This window comes from Spermophilus citellus, assembly GCF_964194105.1.
Source record: "Spermophilus citellus genome assembly, chromosome: 8".
Classification (NCBI taxonomy): domain Eukaryota; kingdom Metazoa; phylum Chordata; class Mammalia; order Rodentia; family Sciuridae; genus Spermophilus; species Spermophilus citellus.
Window position 1 is genome coordinate 100447598 of NC_138189.1, and position 22456 is coordinate 100470053.

Sequence of the window (22456 nt, forward strand, 5' to 3'; positions counted from 1 at the left end):
AAAACATGCATATATAATTTCATGATCTGAGAAAATACTTAGAGCATGTATGATTTCTTTTCATTTTCAGTTTCCAACTTTTATGAGGAAATAGCTAAAATATCTCTAGCTTTATGAAAGCATATGTATTTTATATTTGTAATCAAATTTTTAAAATTTATTTGCTTTTTTGAAAAATTAAAACCTGCCTGATATTCACAATTATCTTATTTTACTGTCATTTTTTCTATATCAGATAACATTATGAAACTGTACCGATACCTTTAGAAATTAAGGCAAAAATATCAATATTTTTCAATTAAGATTTTAAAAGTAATATAGAAAGAATAAATAACAGGTATTACAATCTCACAGATTGCCATTTTTTTAACCTAGAATTTAATTGGTAAGAGGTGACTAGAACTGACTTGTCAAAATTAGAATTGAAGTGCTTATTTCCTCATTGCAATCCTTGGCTGTTTTTACTAATACGTGATGGCCTAAATATTAATGTGCACTTCATTTGGTATAGTATAGGAAAATATTGGTATGATAGAACAGGAGAATGAAGTGATCACAGTTTTATTTTTAGAAAGGTAAATTTGGCTGAAGGAAATATTGAAGCAGTTAGAAATTGAAAGTAGGATGAATACTTATGAAACATTTGCCATAGCTGATAAAGAAGGAATGATAATCAAAACAAGGGTGGTTCAGTATGAAGGGATAGAAACAACAGACTGAGGAGATCTTGTAGAAATAACACCTATGGGATTTGATAGGAAATACTTTAAAATTAAGTTTATTCAACCTAAGTGACTGGAATGATAGGTGCTAATAGAAAAACAAGGCCATTTGGGAGTGACCATGAGTATAGTATCTTGGATATAGTTAAGTTATATTGAAAACAACTTCATCTTTTCAAGGCCTCCTCTTAAATTTTATTCGATGGTACTAGAACATCGTAATTTGTGAGCATAGTTTTATGCTATTACTAAGACAATACTTTCTGAGTACTCTATACAGTGCTTTGTTTATTGCAAGGGTTTGGTTTGGTTTGGTTTCAGTTTGGGTTTTAGTTTTTTATTTTTCTTTGTGCACTGACCTGTGTAAAAAGAAACTACCTTGGCTTTGTATGAGTCTGGCAATTTTTGCCTCTGATCATTTTAAATAGGTCCCCACTTTATGTAGTTTCCTTATATAGATGTCGTTTTTAGTATTTAGCAGTTTTTGAGAGGAACCCTATGCAATTTCTTGAGCTTTCTCTCTAAGCAGCTTTCTTCTGTCTAAAATTATGAAGATTCTAGCCACCTTGACTTCCTCACTCTCCCAACTCTGCCTCCTTAGCTCAAAACAACCACCAAGCTCTTCCTGGCTTTTTCCTTCCTCTAATGGCCTAAAAACTCTTTGCAGAATGTCAGTAAGCTGACATTCTGGACAGTTATAGGTTTCATTTCATGTATTTCCTCTCTCAGGCATTACTCTACATGCTAATATCTTAGATCTGCAAATTGTTGTTTCATATATTCTGTCTAAATTGTATGCATTTCAAGTGGGAGGGTAGATCTGATTCCTATTCCATCTTGTTCAGAAGCACAATCCCTCTATAGATCTTGATGAAGTTAATAATTAGATAGGATAGAATGGGGTGAAAGGTACCATTAGTTAATTACTGAACTAATTCGGCAAATATTCTTAGTGACAGTTGGTTTTCCTCAAAACAATAGCAAATAATATAATTGCTATTGCTTTTATAAATAATATAAAAGAAAGATTTATAAAAGAAAGATTGAATAATAATGATGGAACTAATCTCTTAATTTTTTAATTTAAATTTTAATCAAAGGTGAAGAATTAGGGTGAATAATTTGTATTTTGTTAGATATTACTGTTTTCTACAGTTCATACTTGTTACTATGAAGACACATATGTCTTTCCCTTTTTGAATTTGTAATGTCTCTAAAAAGAACTATTTACATTTCAACTTGTGTAAATGATGATGTGGAGATCAATAGCCTTTATTTTACTATAATATGTTTTAATGAATTATATAATTGAATAGTTATTGACTGGCATTTTGATAGCATAGATACTCCATTGTGTACAATGTAAAGACAATGTGAAACTCTACTCATAAATTTATAATTAATGGGTACCAAAATAATATTTATTTAAACTCTATAGGAAGTACAAGTCTTTGTTTAATAGTATCCTGTATTTACTCATACAGTAAAATAAACTTCATGCTTTTTCAGATTTTTCTGAAAATTATTTTTGGTTTTTAAAACTTGCTAGTGACAGTCCTAGTGTGTGACCCATCCAGCTATATAACTCCTTGGTATTTATCCTAAGGAATTAAAGTTCACAATGACACATGCATACCCATGTTTATAGCAGCACAATTCACATTTGCCAAACCATAAAACCAGCCTAGGTGACTAGGAGCAAGGGAAGATTAAATAAGAAATCATCTCAAGCCATGAAATAGAAAAGAAGGGGTAAAAATGTAGAAGAATGAAACTAGACCTGTATCTCTCACCCTGCATAAAAATCAACTCAATGGATCAAAGACCTAGGAATTAGAACAGAAATTATGCAACTCTTAGAAGAAAATAGAGGTTCAACACTCCAGCATATAAGTACAGGCAACAACTTTCTCGAAAGGATCCCTACAGCTCCGGAAATAATGACAAGAGTTAATAAGTGGATGGCATCAAATTAAAAAGCTTCTGCACAGCAAAGGAAACAATTAGGAATGTGAATAGAGAACCTACAGACTGAGAAATCTAGCTACTCTTTTTTTTTAGTTCTCTAATATCTAGAATATATAAAAAATTCGAAAATTTCACACCAAAAACTCACATATCCCATAATTTGACCCAGCTATTCCCCTTCTCAGACTATACCCAAAAGACCTAAAAAGAGCATACTACAGGGACACAGCTACATCAATGTTCATAGCAGCACAATTCACAATAGCTAGACTGTGGAACCAACCTAGATGCCCTTCAATAGATGAATGGATAAAAAAAAATGTGGCTTTTATACACAATGGAATATTAAGCAGCACTAAAAAATAACAAGATCCTGGCATTTGCCGGGAAATGGATGGCATTAGAGCAGATTGTGCTAAGTGAAGTTAGCCAATCCCTAAAAAACAAATGCCAAATGTCTTCTCGGATATAAGGGAGGTGACTCAAAGCAGAGTAGGGAGGAAGAGCATGAGAAGAAGATTACCACTAAACAGGGAAGAGAGATGGGAGGGAGAAGGGGAATTGCACAGAAGATGGAAGGAGACCCTCATCGTTATACAAAATACATATACGATGGTATGAGGGGGAAGGGGGAAAAAGAGAGAAAAGTGTCACAGTAGATTGGGTAGAGAGAGGGGAGGGGAGGGGAGGGGAGGGGAAGATAGGGAGGGCAGCAGAATACAACAGAAACTAGGATTGCTGTATGTATATACATGGCTGTATAACCAATGTGATCCTGCAATCTGTACACATGGAAAAATGAGAATTCATACCCTGTTTGAATCAAATGTATGATATGTCAAGATCATTGTATTGTCTTGAGAAACTAATTTAAAAAAAAAGAAATGGGCAAATGAATAAAATAGACACTTCCCAAAAGAAGAAATACAAATGGCCAACACATATATGAAAAATGTTCAATATCATTAGCAATTAGGAAAATGCAAATCAAAACTACACTGAGATTTTTATCTCACACCAGTCAGGATGGCAGTCATCAAGAATACAAATAATAAATGCTGGAATAGGTGTGGAGAAAAAGGAACACTCTTACTCTGTTGGTAGGATTGTAAATTCATACAACCACTCTGGAAATCAATGTTTAGGTTCCTCAAAAGATAGTCAAGGAACCATCATATGACCCAGCTATACGACTCCTAGGTATTTATCCTAAAGAATTAAGATTATCATACTAAATGATACATGCATGTTTGTAGCAGCACAATTCACATTTGCCAAACTATGGAACCAGCTTAGGTATTCAAATGATTACCTTATAATCTGACAGTGGGTGAATGGATAAAGAAAATGTGATACACACACACACACACACACACACACACAATGGAGTTTTATTCAGCCATAAAGAAAAATGAAAATAGGTAAAACTAGAGACCATTATGTTCTATGAAATAAGTCAACTCAGAGGGTCAAAGGTTTTGTTTTCTCTCATGGGGAAGCAAGAGAGAAAAAGGAAAAGAAAGGTGGTGGGGAATCTCAGGAAAATCAAAGGGATTAAGTGGGGGTAAGTGAGAAGGGAGAGGAAAGTTGTGGGATTGATATTGGCCAAATTATATTATTATATTGTATGCATGTATGATTATGTAAGAACAAATCCCATCATTATATACAACTGTAGTGCTCCAATAAAATGTGTGCAGGAGAAAAGAAGGGGTTAATTTATTTTTCCTCTACCTTTGTTCTATTTAGGCCCTAAATAGATTGGATGATGCCCACTCAAACTGGGAAGATGATGTATTTTATTTGGTACACTGATTCAAATGATTACCTTATCTGGAAACACCATCAGAGACACACCCCAAAATATTATTTAATCAGATACCTGAGTCCTCTGATCTAATCACTTTGTCACATAAGCTAAACTATTACAAGAATCTTTAAAATCTCAGCGGTATTTTTGTGTCACTGAAAAGTGCACCCTTAAAAATAGCATACTAGTATGGCACTTGAATTAGCTATGATCTGGAGGGTATCCTCTGATCAAATGAAGGTATTCTGTGAATGATTCCTGAAGAAGTCATCTATATTTGTAATATAGACAGATATTACAAAATAAGTATTTGTGGCAATAATTATAGTTACCTGCATTGTTTTTTTTATTTTTAATCAATGGAATAGACCAAAACATAGAATTTTTTTAACCATTCAGTTTAGTTTATTATTAGTTTATTTATTTAGTTTATCATTCTAATTTTGTCTTTTGTTTCTTCTTTATCCATCCCCTGTACTCCTGCTCATAGCTCTATGCCATCCCTTGGTTTCTCACCATGTTTACTCGTAAGTATTATTTTTCCTCTTTTAGAATTGTATTAGCAAAAATACAGTTTTATTCTTCCCTGACATTTTATATTTGTAATAATATTAAGCAAATTTAATATGCATCCCCTATGTGGTTCTTGCATGATAAAGGTGAGTATAAAATAATTTCAATGTTCTGACCCCTGAACATTAAAATATAAATTGTATAGGTTGAAAATTTATTTTATATTTCATGGTATTCATTCAAGCCTTTCCCCCTTTGAAAACAGTATTTAACATCAATTGGGGGGTTTATCTAAAGGTATCAAGGCTATATTTTACAACCAAATTAGGCTTAATTTCTAGAGATTCTATAATAACTCACAGTTTTATTTTCTAAACTAGGAGGACTCCTAGAAATTAAGCAGATTATGTGAATGTTGTACTTTACTTATAAATATTAATACAGTGAACATCCTTACTTAAATATGGTGCACGGGATAAATGGAATAATATTTGGAATAGATCTGTATGCATGGGCCTGGGAAGATATCCACAATATTATTAAATGAAAAAAGGAGTTATAAAAATAGAAGACTGTTAAAAGGATATTTTTGATGAATATTTAATAAAGCAGGTGTTTATAATGCATAATGGGGATGTAATCTTACTGTATATAAAACAATTAAGGTTTATCTACATAAATAAACTTGTATAATAATATAACTAAATAATTCTGGGGAGAAATGTTATGAATTGTACATATATACCAATATTGATAAGTTAGAAAGTGTCATCTATTTGACTGATATGATAATTAATTAATTTAAGGAGACCCTAGGAAGCTATAAGGTGACAAAACTAAATAAACATTTTATAAAAACAGTTTGTAATATTAGCTCCTAAAGAATAGTTTGGACCATAAAATAATACTGATATATCTAGTCAAGCAGGTTATTATTGTTGTTTATTTTAATTTTTAACTTAATTAATTTTTAAAAATCATTCTACAGATGTATTTCCACTGCACAAAATTTTCCACCTCTGGGATACTTTACTACTTGGAAATTCCTCTTTCCCATTCTGTATTGGAGTAGCAATTCTCCAGCAACTGAGGGACCGGCTTTTGGCTAATGGCTTTAATGAATGCATTCTTCTCTTCTCTGATTTACCAGGTAGAGGTCTAAATAAATGGAATAACTAAATGTAATTTAAGTGTAAAATAATGAGATATTTTTAAGCCATTGTTTTAGTTAGCATTTTTGTAGCTGTGACCAAAAGACCTGACAATAACAATTTTAAGGAGGAAAAATTTATGAGAGAGAGAGAAAGAAACTTTGCCCTTCAGGGTACAAATCAAACTTCAGTGAAATTCTGTCATACCATACAAGATAGTAAGTTAAGTTGTATAGGGTATTCCCAAGTGAGGAGTTTGTAAATCTAGGGGTTGAATGCTTAAATGTAGACAAATGGATAGCAACTATACACTTGATGCTGTGGTTTAAAAAAAAAAAAAAAAAACTACCGTGGCTCTTAGGATGTAAGTAAATTTGTGAAAGTGGGGTACAAAAGCTATTTTTGCAGAAACTGAAATATTTTTAGGTAGAAAAATTCTACTTTTTTCACAGTATTTCTTTGATTCCATTCCTTCTGCTTTTTGCTTTGCTGTCCTTCATATTTTCAGACAAGCACAAGTTACTACTGATAATAAACACACTTTAAATTACATAAGAAATAAATTTTCCTGAAAACCAAATAAATAGAGAAAGGTACTCTAAAGTTATCTGTATTAAGCCTCAAAAGGAATAAGAAACCTGCTTCCTATCTGCTTTTTATTTTTAGTGGATGATCTGTGTTTCATTCTGTATTATCTGTTGAAAATCTTCATCTTTTGGGGGGAAAATAGTAACAAAATGCCTTGGGGTAATTTAAAACTTTTCCTTTCTCCTGCCCCCAAAACTAAAAATATCACCATCAGCTAATTTATCAAATTTTAATTAAAATGTGTTATTTCATATGTAAACAAATAATAGTTTAGTTCTTTAATTTTTTTCTGGGAAATGTTTTATGAAAATTGTCAAGTTTTTTGTTGTTGTGTTGTTTATTTTTGGTTTTGAACAGGAACAGAGAAGCTAGTTTCATAATCTAAGAATACTGTCTGTACCCTACAGATGTTTTCTTGTCATTCTCAACTTGCCAAAGTAAATAGAAGTTGATTGATTAGGATTAAAAGAATTTTTCTGGTCAGTTATAAAAATATGTATATTGAAAATGCTGATTTTGCATTTTGAAATAAAGCAAATTTAATGCCTTTCCTATTTCGTATATAAATATTTCCATTAAACACCAGTGAAGGAATCTGTTTTAATTTTTTATAGACAAATTAGTGGTAACCCTGCTTGCCCACTAAAAATATTATTTCTGAAATAATAAAACTGTATACATTTGTTATAACTGAATAATTGAGAAAGTATCTCTCTTCCTTAACCTTTGAAAATAGGACACCTTCTTTGTATGTGAATTACCCTGATCCACAATGCCATTATTCTGGTCATTGTATATGATTCCTATTAGGGGAGAGAGAGGCTTCTAAGAAAAAATATGACCTCTTTCAAAAAGCATAAAGGTTTTCATTGCAAACTTGGTCTTTAAGTACATCTGTGTTTTGTTTTAATCACAGTGCATTTATTTGAGATAGCATTCTCAGGTAGGTTTTAAAAGTTGTCTTTTTTATTCTCCTACCCTCAACAATTCTTGAAGGAATTTGGAAGTGACCAGGGGAAATCTAAAAAAGTGAATCTGGAGTAACCTTTTGCACACTAACATCTCAAAGTTTTAGATGATGTAAATGTAGAACATATGTGAAACAGATATGCTATTTTTCTAGTCTACAAAGAAAGGACCAATAGGCTAACTGTATATTTCACTTCCAATTATTGAGACAGACTTTTTAGATAAAGTAAGGCTAAGATTAAGCATTAATTTGAACTCAGTAAATATGTTATGCTTTACTGAACTCCTACTTATCTGAGTTTAAATAATCAGTAAACAGAACAAATTTAACTCTGTTCTTTACTAAAGGAGATTGACAATCCACTGTACAAAATGTGTATTGACACTAATATAACAAAAAAAAAAAACCACCATCCAGTTGGGAACCTTGTGAACATGATTGGCATCTTTTTTAGTTCTTAATAGTCTAGTCCTTAAGAGCATGAAATATGCAGTGATATCACCTAGGCTCAGATCCTGCCTCTACTACTTTCACCAGTGCAACCTTAGAGAAATGACTTAATCCTTTCGTCTTTGATTATATGAGAATGATAATAGTAAGTATTCTATGCATAGATTGTTGTATTAAGTCAGTATATCTAAAAAACTATATAAGTGATTATTATCATTAAGTCACTGTTGTTATAATTTTCCTCACTTTTTTCATTTTATATAACATACTTTCCTATTGGTAGTATAAATGAAGCAATTTCCCCAATTGTCTTTTGTATAAATTAATGATCACACAGATTTGTTAGCAAAATCTAATGAAGAATTACCTGAAAAATCAAATAAGTCTTTAATGTTAAGTACACATTATTAGTAAGAAGACTATCTCTTTTCCTTGCTTATAGACATCACACTATAGTCAATAGAGAACCCAGGCTTGGGAGTCTAGACTGACATGGGTTTGAGTGTTGATTCCACCATTCACTACCTGTGTAAATTGGGAAACTGAGTGGGGTACTGCTGCTGAGAGAATATGGTCTATAGGGTGAGATAGATATGAGTTCATATCCCAGATATGATACATATTAGCCAGGGAAACTCTAAAAAGTTATTGATTCTCATTGGAAAAAGTCCTGTACATTGCAAAATTTTCAGTAAATGTTTGACGATAATATCTACTTTAGAGTTGTTGTGAGAATTAAAGATAATATATATAATGCAACTGGCAAAAAAACTGATAGGCATATACACAAGTATTTTTAAGTATATGTTGCATTTAACATTTTACATTTGTTAGGAATATATAACATGAAATTATACTTAAGTTCCATGTCCATTCGTCCTCCTTTTCTTCATTGAATACTACCTCTTAAATTTTTGTAGGGGAAACTCAGCAGAAAATCACAGTTCTTTTGATCAAAAATTGTTGCATTGTAGAAGGCGATATATTGTGATTTTACATTCCAAGAAAGTACAAACGATGCTAGAAATTTTTCCTGAATGCTCTTGACATGTATTGGTATGTGTGCCATGCTTGTACTAGAACAGATTACTTTGAGATTGGTACATTTAACATTGCTTGAACAGGGGTGCTTTACCACTGAACTGTATCCTTAGCCCTTTTAATTGTTTTATTTATTTAAGACAGGGTTTTGATTGCTTAGGGCATCACTAATTTGTTGAGGCTGGCCTCAAATTTGTGATCCTCATGCCTCAGCTTACTGAGTTGCTGGGATTACAGGCATGTGCCACCATGCTCAGCTATGGCAGGATATTTTGGGAGAAATACTTGGCTTTTCATACCACCATCTAATAATGCATTTTGGCTGCTGCTTTTAAGAGAGTAGTTTCCAAGGTTACCACTTTTTAAACTCAGTTACAATATGGGGTTTCCCAGTCTTTGTTCTCTCTCTCTGATATTCTGCTATAGTACCCTCTTTGGCTTTTAAATTTTTCTTTGGAGATATATCCATGCAGTTTTGAAGAATAATATCTAAGTAAAACCAAAAGGATAATAATTTTAGAGTGGATTTCTGACAACTGAGATGTTTAAATGCTTTTTGTTTTATTGTTTTGTTTTATATTCCTTTGTACAGTTGAGTATCAATTGAACATATCAATAACGATGCATCCCTGATTATTTTCCTTATTTTTAAATACATGACAATAGTGGAATGCATTACACTCATTATTACTCATATACAGCACAATTTTTTGTAACTCTGTATATAAAGTATGCTCACACCAAATTATGTCATTATACGTGTACTCCTTTTTTTTGCATTACAATTCTTAATACATATATATTCCACAATTTTTCATATCTCTGTATATAAGGAATGTTGACACCAAATTCAAATCTTCATACATGTATTTTGTATATGATGACCATCACATTCCCCCATCCTTGCTAATCCCCAGAGGTTATACAAAAAAACTGATTATTTTCAAAGACAGAAATATTTAGAGGCAGGAATATTTTTCTTAGAGAACTCTGTAGAAAAAATAATGGTAAATCTGTATGGAAGAAAACTTAACTTATTCTGAGATTAAAATAATGGCTTTAACATTGGGAGAAATATGCATATATAAACTGTTTAGAAGGTAATAGTATACTGAAAGATTTCAGCATATGAAAAGTTTCAAATCCTCTTCTATAGGAAGAAATCGGCATTTGGCTGAAAAATCTTAGTTGTGTAGTGATTTTTCAATTAGAGAAGCTTAATTTAATAGAAAAGTTTTGAATGAAATTTAAGCATTTTAGTATCACCTACATACTTTGTAATATGATTTAATTTTCAACAAAAACATGAAAAATATTAGTACCATCTCACTATTTTCACTAGTTCAGAAAGTATTATATGTGTTGTGGAATTATAGGTGGATAGGTAAAGGTGCTTATATTGATTAAAGTCAATTGTATAATCTAGTCTTACTAAAATTTCCATTGATTTTAAGGCAATTCTGGTGATTCTTGTGCTAGGGAAGGGGAGAAGGATGATACCTATTCTTGGTTATAAGTTCTCATGGACCTCTAGCAGGTGATTGGTAAAATCAAGACTTAATCTATTTTCCTTCCTTGTATTTAACCAGATAGCAATATTAAGGATTTCCCTAGCTTCCTCACATGTCTAAAATCTTTAAAACCCAAGATTTGCTTTGTACACCATTTTGTTATAGTATAAGTCATATTATAAGACATTTGAATGTCAGACAAAATCAGTATGCCTCATTAAATATAAATTTCAGATAATACTACTAAAATAAATATATCCCAAATGAATATTGTTTATTTGAGACTCAATTTTACTCCATCTCCTACATTTATATTTGCTACATTGGACAACCCTAATTAGGTAAGTATTAAAAAACAACTTCTAAGAAAGAAAAGATTTAAAAAAATACATTGAAATTCAGGCATAGCATATGTTGGGGGTGGGGTGGAAATTTAGTTTGAAAATGGCAAATAATGCTCAGTTAGTATTAAAACACTTTTTAACTTTTCCATATTGACATAAAAATTGGTAGTATATTTTCCTTTATCCACATGAATGTAATGAGATCCTAAACACCACAACTTAAGTATTAGTTTCCTAACTTATCAGATTGTAAACATTTGATACTTTAATGTTTTGTGAGATATTCTGAGTACATGCAAATGGTTGATGGCATCTGTAACTTTCAGAATGGGAATGCATGATTGGCAAGAACTATAAACTAATTCAAAGACATACATACCAACACTGGATTTTTCTTAAATATATTATGCAGGATAATGGATAATGGATAGATGTCATGTTAGATATGAAATATCCTTTCAGTAATCAAAAATCTATATATTATATATATTACACACACACACACACACACACACACACACACACCCCATAAGAAATATTTAGTTCAGGACTTAGCAACATAAAAAGGAGGAGAACATAGATACAGTAGGTATTTATTTATTCATTAAGTTCTCTTTATTATTTATTAATTGCTGTTCTTTCATTGTTACTGCCTGTGGGAATAAATTTCAAAATGCAATGTTTATTTACAATAACTATCGAAAACCATTAACATTAAACAATAACAACACTCTGATTTTACAGTGAATGGCTTTTTTTTTTTAAGTTTGTCTGGCTTACTTCCAATCTATAGAGGTGATATATCCCCCACATGTATACTTACATGAGTATACACACATATAACTTTATTCACCCTAATATGCATGACAAGCTCCTTGAGTCATAAGGACAGAGCCATACTGAGCTGTCCCCCCATTGCTGGTTACATAGATTTGTTCTTTTGTAGAAAGAAGTCAGTTGAAGTCCCAAGAAGTTGAGCTCTTAGTAAGAACAGAGACCTGGAGCCGATAGTTACAACATGAAACATGGAGAGCTCCCCAACTTCCCAAGGACCAGTCTTTTTATTTTTCCCCATTTATTTTTTAGTTGTAGTTTGACACAATACATTTATTTTATTTATTTATATGTGATAAAATATAAGGATCAAACCCGGGGCTTCACACATGCTAGGCGAGCATTCTACCACTGAGCCACAACCCCAGCCCACTCAAGGACCAGTCTTAAGACCCTCTCTTCCCAGGGGTTGAGTTCTAAGAAAACATGGAAGGGACTGATGGGAGTTCTCCCACCTCCATGCAACGAAGGAACCCTCTTTCCTACATTTTCCAGAGTCTGGCAGCATATCCATTTGCTCTCCTCCATTAAGAAGGCTTCGTATAATTTCATAAGCTGTGGAACCCAGTGAAATAAACCTTGTTGGTTCTGTCTTCCTCTATGAGAGGAATAAATTCCATAGGGAAAAATTTCAACATTATGTAGTATAATATTAAAAGAATGTATATTATTTATTTCCCAAGTTTCAAAAGTATTTAAAAAGATTTTTAACTGTAAAATTGAGAACTATTTGTTCATTTAGGGATAGATATAAATGAAATAGGATTATAATACTATTTGTGTATAATCTCCCAATTGTAAACAGTGGCTCAATTTTTTTTTAATCTATAAACTTGAGTCAAATATAACTGACTATAGCCAGTGGGCTACTGATTTGTGACTTCTTTGTTTGAAAAGAGAAATGACGGGCAGACTTTACTAGACAGAGGGAAGAAAGCGCTGAAAAGCCCCAAACAACAAACTGATGGAAGTCCTTTTGAGAAGGTGACTAGAAAAGAGGATGGAGAGTACAGACAAAAAAGGAGCATACAGCATCCTGCTCAAGATATTTAAATATGCTCATTGCATTGTAGGCATTAAGCAGCAGGTATATATATATATATATATATATATATATATATATATATATATATATATATATATATATATATATATATATATATTTATAGAGATATTTGGTTTCAATTCAATGTCCCTGAAATAATGAAATGTACTGTTGAAAATAGCATCACTTACCAAAATAGGAATGAATGGCTATATTGATATTTGTGGAGCATTCTTGTCTGTGTACATTCCTTTAAAGGAGCTCCATCTTGGGTTAAACAAAGCATTTTTTAACATAAGTAATACTAGTAGTAATTCATAATTTTTTTCCTGGCTCATAGCCTGCTGTAAGGTAAAGAATTGTTCTGGTGAAAGTTACACTTGCAGCACACAGTTGTTTAGTGGAAGTTTTAAATTGTCAAGTCTATAAGAATGAGGCCATTTTACCTTAAGCTGAGAGTACATTAATTATTCACACTTAATGCTTGTAAGTATGTGATGTCCATGGATGTACATCTTGGATTTGCAAAAGCACAGTCATAACAGAAATTAAATGTGGAGATTTTTTCTATGGCCCTCTCCCCATCCACCTGTAAAAGCTGGATATTAACATTAGATGATTTATTATTTAGACGATATATTAAATTATCTTGAATTGAAAGCTGGCTAAAGATAAATGAGAAAGTAGTTGATTTGGTTTTATTTACATGGATTGCATGGTTGTATAGTCACTAAAATAAAACTCCATGAAAAAGTTATTTTCAAAATCTCAGGTTATATCAATCTTCTTGGGGAGCCACAACTGCATTATTTCTGTAAAAAGGGAGAAATTTGAAAACAGATGTTACAATACATGACTTCTAAGCAGAAATAAATGATTATGGAAAACACAAAGTCAATGGCATGACTGGTGAAGTCTCTCATATTGTGACATGATTCTGGAAAGCTGGAAAAATTCTCATAACACTGATCTCGGAGGTGCTCTTAAAACAGAACTAATTTTGCAGCACGTAAACAGTTTACAAAGTCACAATGTTTCTTAGATGTTGGGAACTATAATGAAAAACAAAGTCAGGATTGATATGAATTTTCCACTTACCTTGAAAATTAAGATTTCATTAGAGTACTGCTACATTTTAGATCACATCCCAAGTTTTAAAAAATCTAATAAGGAAGTTTGTCACTACGGTCTATTTATTTTAAGATTGAAAGGGAGTTTCTACTCTTAATTTTTGTGACCAATCCAAAAATTATCTTATAGTTTATATCAGAGTGATTCAGCATATCTGTCACAAGATATCAATGATGGAATTTGTTTGTTTTATTGTTGACAGTTTATATGGGCTTTGAGGTTTCAAATTGCTTAAACAGAATACTGTTTACTTTTGAGTAACCACAGAAACATTTAAAGATTAGAAACTATCTTTAAAAATTTCTCACACACACTGATGTTGTTGGCAGTGAGAATTTAAGAACCAAAATGTGTTTAAAAATGGCATTTATCATATATTGTTCAATATGTGATTTGTATTTTAATAAGGTGATAATACTTGTGGGTCCCCTTTTATCTTTCTCTCCTATCTAGCCCTCTATTTCTTTACATTTAGCACAAAAATGAAAGTAATTTGATATGTGGCCTGTTTTAAATGGTGATCTTCAACAGAATAGAAAATAACTTCTGAATCACATGTTCCTTCTATGAGTGCAGTGTCAAGTCAATTTAAATAAAATAAAATAGAACAAATGAACAGACCAGATTGTAAAGAAGAATATACCGCTGTTATTAGGCTCTTTTCAAAATTATGTAGCATAGAGGGAATGTCTAGAATTTTCTTATTTTTATTACAAGCTGCTGCATTTCCTTTGAAAAATTAAAACCATTTCAATTATTCTGTATAAATTATAAGTAATAGAAAAACTGCTTAATGAACTTGAACACAAGGCTGTATTTGCCACAGATATCAAGACTCCTGTTTTGTTTGTGATTACCACTAAGTGTAAAAGAAAGAGAAAATGATGACTGAGCTGATCTGGTGCTAAATATTCCAAGCTTCTGCATTATTCTTTTTCCTGAGGTGTACTCTGTTTCAACACCAGCTGCTTTGCACTATAGTATAGTACAGTACACCCCACTGCTAACTTTTAAAAACAATTATGTTAAAAACTGAAAACAATTTAAGTATACACATATCAGCAGTGTTGATTGAATTTTCTATTTATGCTCATTGCATTGTAGGCATTAAGCAGCAGGTATGATAAATGCACAGCAAAATGCTGCAGTAATTGCATGAGCTTGTACCAGATTTGGAAGGCTGGTTGAATTAAATCAGGAGCCCAGTAGCACACTGTACCATATTTCCCCTTAGATATTGCCAAAATTATGTTTAAATATTCATTCTTTCTTTCATTCAAACAAATATTTAGTGACTTTCTATAATGAGTGTGTATATGCATATATGTGTTAAAGAGTATCTGTATATATGTGTATAATTAGTCTTGTTCAATAATGTTTAGCAATGAGAAAACTAACCACCTTTGCTTTAGTGTTTTGTGCTGTAAAAAAAAAAAAAATCTAAAGTGAATAAATTGTGTGTCTGAAAATTTCATTCACTTTCTGTGAGATATTAGGTCAGTAACTTTATTCATTCCATACATTTTTAACAAACTTTATTATATGACAGGAAAGTACTATTGCAAGTGGGACCATAAAAATAAAAAAGATATTATATTCCTGAATAGGATGGGAAGAAAAGACTGAAAGCTTAGAAAACGACATAAAGATGACACAGAGGTATGAAACTTCCTAGCCATCTTAATGTAAGTAGGATGCTGGTAAAATGACTAAAGAGTAGGATGCAAGGGAAGGATATCAGGACTGAATGAGATAGTGGTGGTGATAAAAACTGGTGAGAATATATGGAGTACTGTTTACAGGGAACATTGCATGACATGTGGAAGAATTTGGGCTTTATTCTCCCTGCAATTGAAATGCTTTGTAGAAATAGATAAAGCAATCATGGAATTCATATGGAAAAATAAAAGACCCAGAACAGCAAAAGCAATTCTAAGCAGGAAGTGTGAATCAGGTGGTGTAGCGATACCAGATTTCAAACTATATTACAGAGCAATAGTAACAAAAACAGCATGGTACTGGTACCAAAACAGGCGAGTGGACCATTGGTACAGAATAGAGGACACAGAGACTAATCCACAAAGTTACAACTATCTTATATTTGATAAAGAGGCTAAAAGCATGCAATGGAGGAAGGATAGCATCTTCAACAAATGGTGTTGGGAAAACTGGAAATCCATATGCAACAAAATGAAACTGAATCCCCTCCTCTCGCCATGCACAAAATTTAACTCAAAGTGGATCAAGGAGCTTGATATCAAATCAGAGACTCTGCATCTGATAGAAGAAAACGTTGGCTCCAATCTACATATTGTGGGGTCGGGCTCCAAATTCCTTAATAGGACACCCATAGCTCAAGAGTTAATAACAAGAATCAACAAATGGGACCTACTTAAACTAAAAAGTTTTTTCTCAGCAAGAGAAACAATAGGAGAGGTAAATAGGGAGCCTACATCCTGGGAACAAATTTTTACTCCTCACACTTCAGATAGAGCCCTAATATCCAGAGTATACAAAGAACTCAAAAAAAAATTAGACAATAAGATAACAAATAATCCAATAAACAAATGGGCCAAGGACCTGAACAGACACTTCTCAGAGGAGGACATACAATCAATCAACAAGTACATGAAACAATGCTCACCATCTCTAGCAGTCAGAGAAATGCAAATCAAAACCACCCTAAGATACCATCTCACTCCAGTAAGATTGGCAGCCATTATGAAGTCAAACAACAACAAGTGCTGGCAAGGATGTGGGGAAAAGAGTACTCTTGTACATTGCTGGTGGGACTGCCAATTGGTGCGGCCAATTTGGAAAGCAGTATGGAGATTCCTGGGAAAGCTGGGAATGGAACCACCATTTCACCCAGCTATTGCCCTTCTCGGACTATTCCCTGAAGACCTTAAAAGAGCGTACTACAGGGATACCGCCACATCGATGTTCATAGCAGCACAATTCACAATAGCTAGACTGTGGAACCAACCCAGATGCCCTTCAATAGATGAATGGATTAAAAAAAATGTGGCATTTATACACAATGGAGTATTACGCAGCACTAAAAAATGACAAAATCATGGAATTTGCAGGGAAATGGATGGCACTAGAGCAGATTATGCTTAGTGAAGCTAGCCAATCCCTAAAAAACAAATACCAAATGTCTTCTTTGATATAATGAGAGCAACTAAGAACAGAGCAGGAAGGAAGAGCAGGAAGAAAAGATTAACATTAAACAGAGACATGAGATGGGAGGGAAAGGGAGAGAAAAGGAAAATTGCATGGAAATGAAGGGAGACCCTCATTGCTATACAAAATTACATATAAGAGGTTGTGAGGGGAATGGGAAAATAAACAATGAGAGTAATAAATTACAGTAGATGGGGTAGAGAGAGAAGATGGGAGGGGAGGGGAGGGGGATAGTAGAGGATAGGAAAGGTATCAGAATACAACAGTTACTAATAGGGCATCATGTAAAATTGTGGATGTGTAACCGACGTGATTCTGCAATCTGCATTTGGGGTAAAAATTTGTAGTTCATAACCCACTTGAATCTAATGTATGAAATATGATATGTCAAGAGCTGTGTAATGTTGTGAACAACCAATAAAAAAAAAAGAAATGCTTTAAGCCAAAAAAAAAAAGTGGAATATTTTAGAAAAATGATTCTGACCGTAGTATGGAAGATGATTGGGACACCTCTAAAATGCTGTGTTCCAAGTAACAGAAAGAGAGCTGCACGTAGATAAGTTCAAGAATATGGTAAAACAGTTTCTGTTGAATTTTACTCTGGATCAAAATAAATTCCATGAAAAAAAAGTCCTGAGAGATTTGTAATGTTTTAGATGGATTTCACACATTCTCTCTTTCTAGTAACATTTTATCCTTACTTAGTTTTTTAGTTTTCTAGTAACATTTTATCCTTACTTAGTTTTTTAGTTTGATACTACTTATGAACAATCCTTAAGTGTGGATCAGTGAATTACTCAAAGGCAAGAAACCAGAGAATACTCACTTGAATATAGGCATAAGGAATGGTCCATTTCTTCACCCACACAGATCTTTGTTGCCCTGCCAGGCAAGGGTCTGCTCCTCTACCATCTCAGAAGAAGCCATATTTTTGGCCTGAAGCTTATACAATGTGGGGAGGCCGCCCTTTTTTCAAAAGAGGATATAAATTATAGTACTGAATTGAGCTATTAAAGACCGTTTAGAGGAGCTGGGGTTGTGGCTCAGCGGTAGAGGGCTCACCTAGCATATTCGAGGCTCTGGATTCCATCCTCAGCACTACATAAAAATAAATAAAATAAAGGTATTGTGCCCAATTACAAATAAAGAATAAATTTTTTTAAGAGAGAGAGAGAGAGAATTTTTTAATATTTATTTTTTAGTTTTCAGCGGACACAACACCTTTGTTTGTATGTGGTGCTGAGGATCAAACTGGGCCGCACACATGCCAGCAAGCACATTAACGCTTGAGCCACATCCCCAGCCCAGAATAAATATTTTTTAAAAGGAAGATCATTTAGAATGAACAAAGAGATCACAACAAATTACAAAATGGAAAAATACCATAACTTTGTTAATTAAAATCTAACACATCTCTCAAGATATTTTTCTTAATGTTTTGGCTTCATACTTTCCTTGCAACGTGACAATAATGTCCATTAGTTCTTATAGAGAAAATAGTAATCAGTCTTTCCACTGGCAGGGTTGATTGAATTTTTACTTTTGATAGTAGCAATGCATAAAGAATGATTTTTTACACAGTTGTATTTATTGTGGTGCTTCAGGTTTGTTTCCTATAAACACACAAATGTATTTTGTTAAATTTCTATCAAAAAAAGGAGAAAGTGTTATTAGCGTATTTTAACTATGTATGTGGCATTATTAAATATATTTCTGAAAGGAAAATACTTCTCCTTTCACAAAGGTACTCAAAAAAGTCAAATTCTTGATTTACTGTTTTGTATGTTTAATATGTGGAAGAATTTTTCATAGTCTGATTTTGGGCTGTGTATATTTCAACCATGTTTGTCCTATGCTACCCATTAGTTTCCAGTGTTGGAACACATTCATTTTGCATTATATCCCCTGTACCTGCATAGAGGGTAGTGAAATTACTCCCAGAAACCATTTCTAGAGTTGGCAATAACTTAACTATAATGTTAAAGATAAATAAAGGCAGATACTAGATAAAGTAGTGAGAATAAGAGAAATAGTCCAGTGAGATGTGAACTCACTTTTGGATTATACAGAAGTTATCGGGTGTTTAAAGGCAGAATGAACTGAGTAAGCAGTAGCTTAATGGAGTTAGGTAAAAACGAAATTACAAAACAGGGGGCATGTAGGTTGATTCATGTGAAACCCATAGGGTTTGCTAATTCATGCTTATTAGGCTCCTACCTTCCCACTGGATACAGGAAGACAGGGCCTCTTTCTTCAGGCGCCAATTGGAACTAACAGTAAATTCTTTTGGCATCCTGTGTTTTCACAGGCAAGCACTTTAAAAAAGGCTAGTGTTGTCCTAGGGATGTGGTCTTAAGCTATTGTAAACTGTTAATTTTTTGTCAAGGCTGTATAGGCCAAATTTAAAATTAAGTTGATAAGGAGCTAGGCTTCAGTTTGGTGACAAAGAAAATCATTGTCAGTACTCATAAGTTATTTCAAATGTAGATATCTGCCATTACACCAAACTGAATGTATCTCTATCTTACTCTGAGTTGTATCTTACATTGTCCACAGCAACTGTGACATTTCCCAACACAAAAGGAAATACATAAATGGAAGGAAAGTTGGTATAGAAAAAGACAATCTTTATTTACTTCAGTAAAACATTATCAAGTATGGATAGATTGTCCTTCACATGATGGAATTAGAGAGTCTTCAAACTGAGAGTCAAGAAGCATAAGAGAGGAGTTAAGTGACTGTATATAGGTATAACCCCAACTACTGCCCCACTCCTTAACAACATAGTCAATTCCCAGAAGGATGTCAATAGGTAATTGAGAATATGAAAGAATTTCCTAGAGAAACTGTATTTCCCCTGAAAGAGAAATAGCTTACTTAAGGGTCCTCTAACAAAATAACTACTCCCCAGTTTCCCCTTTAATGAACACTCAGTTACCAAACCCAGCTCCTATGTACAAAACATCCAATCTGAAAAAAGGAATATCCTCAAAAAGGTAACTATAAAAAGATATTACAAGTATGAAAGATCAGGGAGTTTTTTAAGAAACAGAACATTTTTTCATTTCATTTCAAAATACTGAATTCTAGATACTATGCATAGTCAAACCATCATTCAAAGGCAGGATAAAGATATAAAAGACATGCAAAGTTTACAAATAAGTTTCCTCCTATGCACCCTTTCTTGTATACTACTAGAAAATATGATCCATCAAAATGATGAAATAAATCAAGAAAGAAAATAATGTTTTTTAATTTTTAATCCTCCTCACAGAAATACGGATCATATATAGAGGAGAGCTGAAGAGAACTGGATAATAGTAAAAAGAAGTGCCACTAAAACAACTTATCAATAGATCTAGGAAGCAACTCAGCAGCCGTTAAAGTATAAAAAGAAGGTTTCAATTGAAATGTATTTTTTTTTTACCTACCTTTGCCCAAAGGTAAACGTGAGATGTTTTTATCATGCTGAACATAATTCAGTGTTTATAAGAGACACAGTAGTTATGAAGAAGGATCAAGAAACCAATTTAGATAAGTTATTTCACTTAGAATCTCAAAGTATCTTTGGTTCAAACCTGAGGAACTGTAATTAGGGTACATGCTTTATTCACAATGCGCTATACAAATAATTATGATGTAGGAGAGAAAATAGTAGTATCAGAAGAGAGATAAGAATAATTGCACACTGCAATATACAGTTCACAAAATATTTTTGCTATATTTAGATTATGACAAAGTACTTTGGAAGGATTTGGGAATGGAGAGGTAACTTGGGCCAGGTGAATGGAGAATATGGTATATGCCAGTACTGACCATCAGGGTGGAATTAAAACTTCCCCAGTAAATTTTCAAGATTTACTATAAACTGTTTATGGTGTTAGTAGGATATTTTGGAATGAGATACAAATTGGCATTTTCCATTGGAAAATGGAAAATGATCTGGACCATTGACTTGATTTCAACATTGTGCTGGGTAGACAGATGGGTCAAACTGATTTGAATACTGCAGATGCAAAATCTATGAACTGAAATTCTTTTAGGATTAAGCAGAGCAAAAAGACAAATTTAGATGACTAAGAGCTTTTTCTCTTCAGCTAATAAATTTTTATAGTAACTATCTTAATTGAGAGTTTTCTAAAATACATTGAGTATATCTGTTTCTTCTTAAGCAGAGTAGAGAAAAATAACTTTTGATTTTTATATTTTTCTTCTAGTTGGTGTTTGTATCCTTTTCCTTGTGGAATATCAGGTTAATTATGTTATAGAGCTTTTTTAAAAAATACACTTCACTGTGTTAGCCATTGCTCATATAATTTCAAATTTCAAATCTTGTTTTAACTGTTTTGTAGAATTTTTTGATAGAAATAGCATGTAGAATGATGAAATCTGACCTCTTTGTGTAGCCATCAGTGGAAACAGCTGTGAGATTGGCAGAAATCACTTAATAGCAGATATAGGAATGCTTAATTGAGTAACTGATCTTTTCAGACCTGCTGGTCCTATTCCAAATCTAAATGAATTGGGAAATAACAAAATATGCCTATAACCCTTCAGTAACTTCAGACATTCCACCCATAGTAGAACACAACATAAGTCTGTTTCCTTATGTTTTCTTAGCTTTTTCATCTTCAATAAAAATGGTAGAAAGATTACAATACCCATCTTTAGGCATCATTGAAAGAATTAAACAAACTAAGTGAAAAATATACAAAGCTTATTGCATAGTAGATGCTCAGTGTCATTTTTTCCTTCCCTTTGCTAAAGATTCTCTACCTTATGATGGCAAATAACTAAATGCATGACTAGTGTTCTATATCAGTCTTCTTGTTGCTCTGACAAAATAGCTGAGATAAATAAAGAGTAAAGATTTATTTTGGCTCACAGCTTCATGGTCACTAAGCCCTCTTGCCCTTGGGCATGTGGCAAGGTACTTCATGGCAGCTGAGACACAAAAGTGATTCTGCAATCTGCATTTGGGGTAAAATTGGGGGTTCATAACCCACTTCAATCTAATGTATGAAATATAATATGTCAAGAGCTTTGTAATGTTGTGAACAACCAATAAAAAAAATTTAAAAAAATACAGTAAAAAAAAAAAAGAGAGAGAGAGTGGAAGAAAGGAACCAGGATTCTAATATACCCTCAGAGATCATGTCCCCAGTGACCCAACTTCCTCCAACTCGGCCTCA

At 32.8% G+C, this 22456-nt stretch overlaps 1 protein-coding gene across 3 annotated transcripts in view; it reads left to right on the top strand.

Annotated features, from left to right (window-relative positions):
• The window catches only part of TBCK (TBC1 domain containing kinase), a 231332-nt gene that overhangs the window by 111709 nt on the left and 97167 nt on the right, over positions 1-22456 (top strand). For all 3 annotated transcript variants that reach the window (XM_081303185.1, XM_081303183.1, XM_081303184.1), the window contains exons 21-22: positions 4991-5027; positions 6002-6163. In XM_081303185.1, the coding sequence (XP_081159311.1) occupies positions 4991-5027; positions 6002-6163 (199 nt within the window). The remainder of the gene's footprint in view (positions 1-4990; positions 5028-6001; positions 6164-22456) is intronic.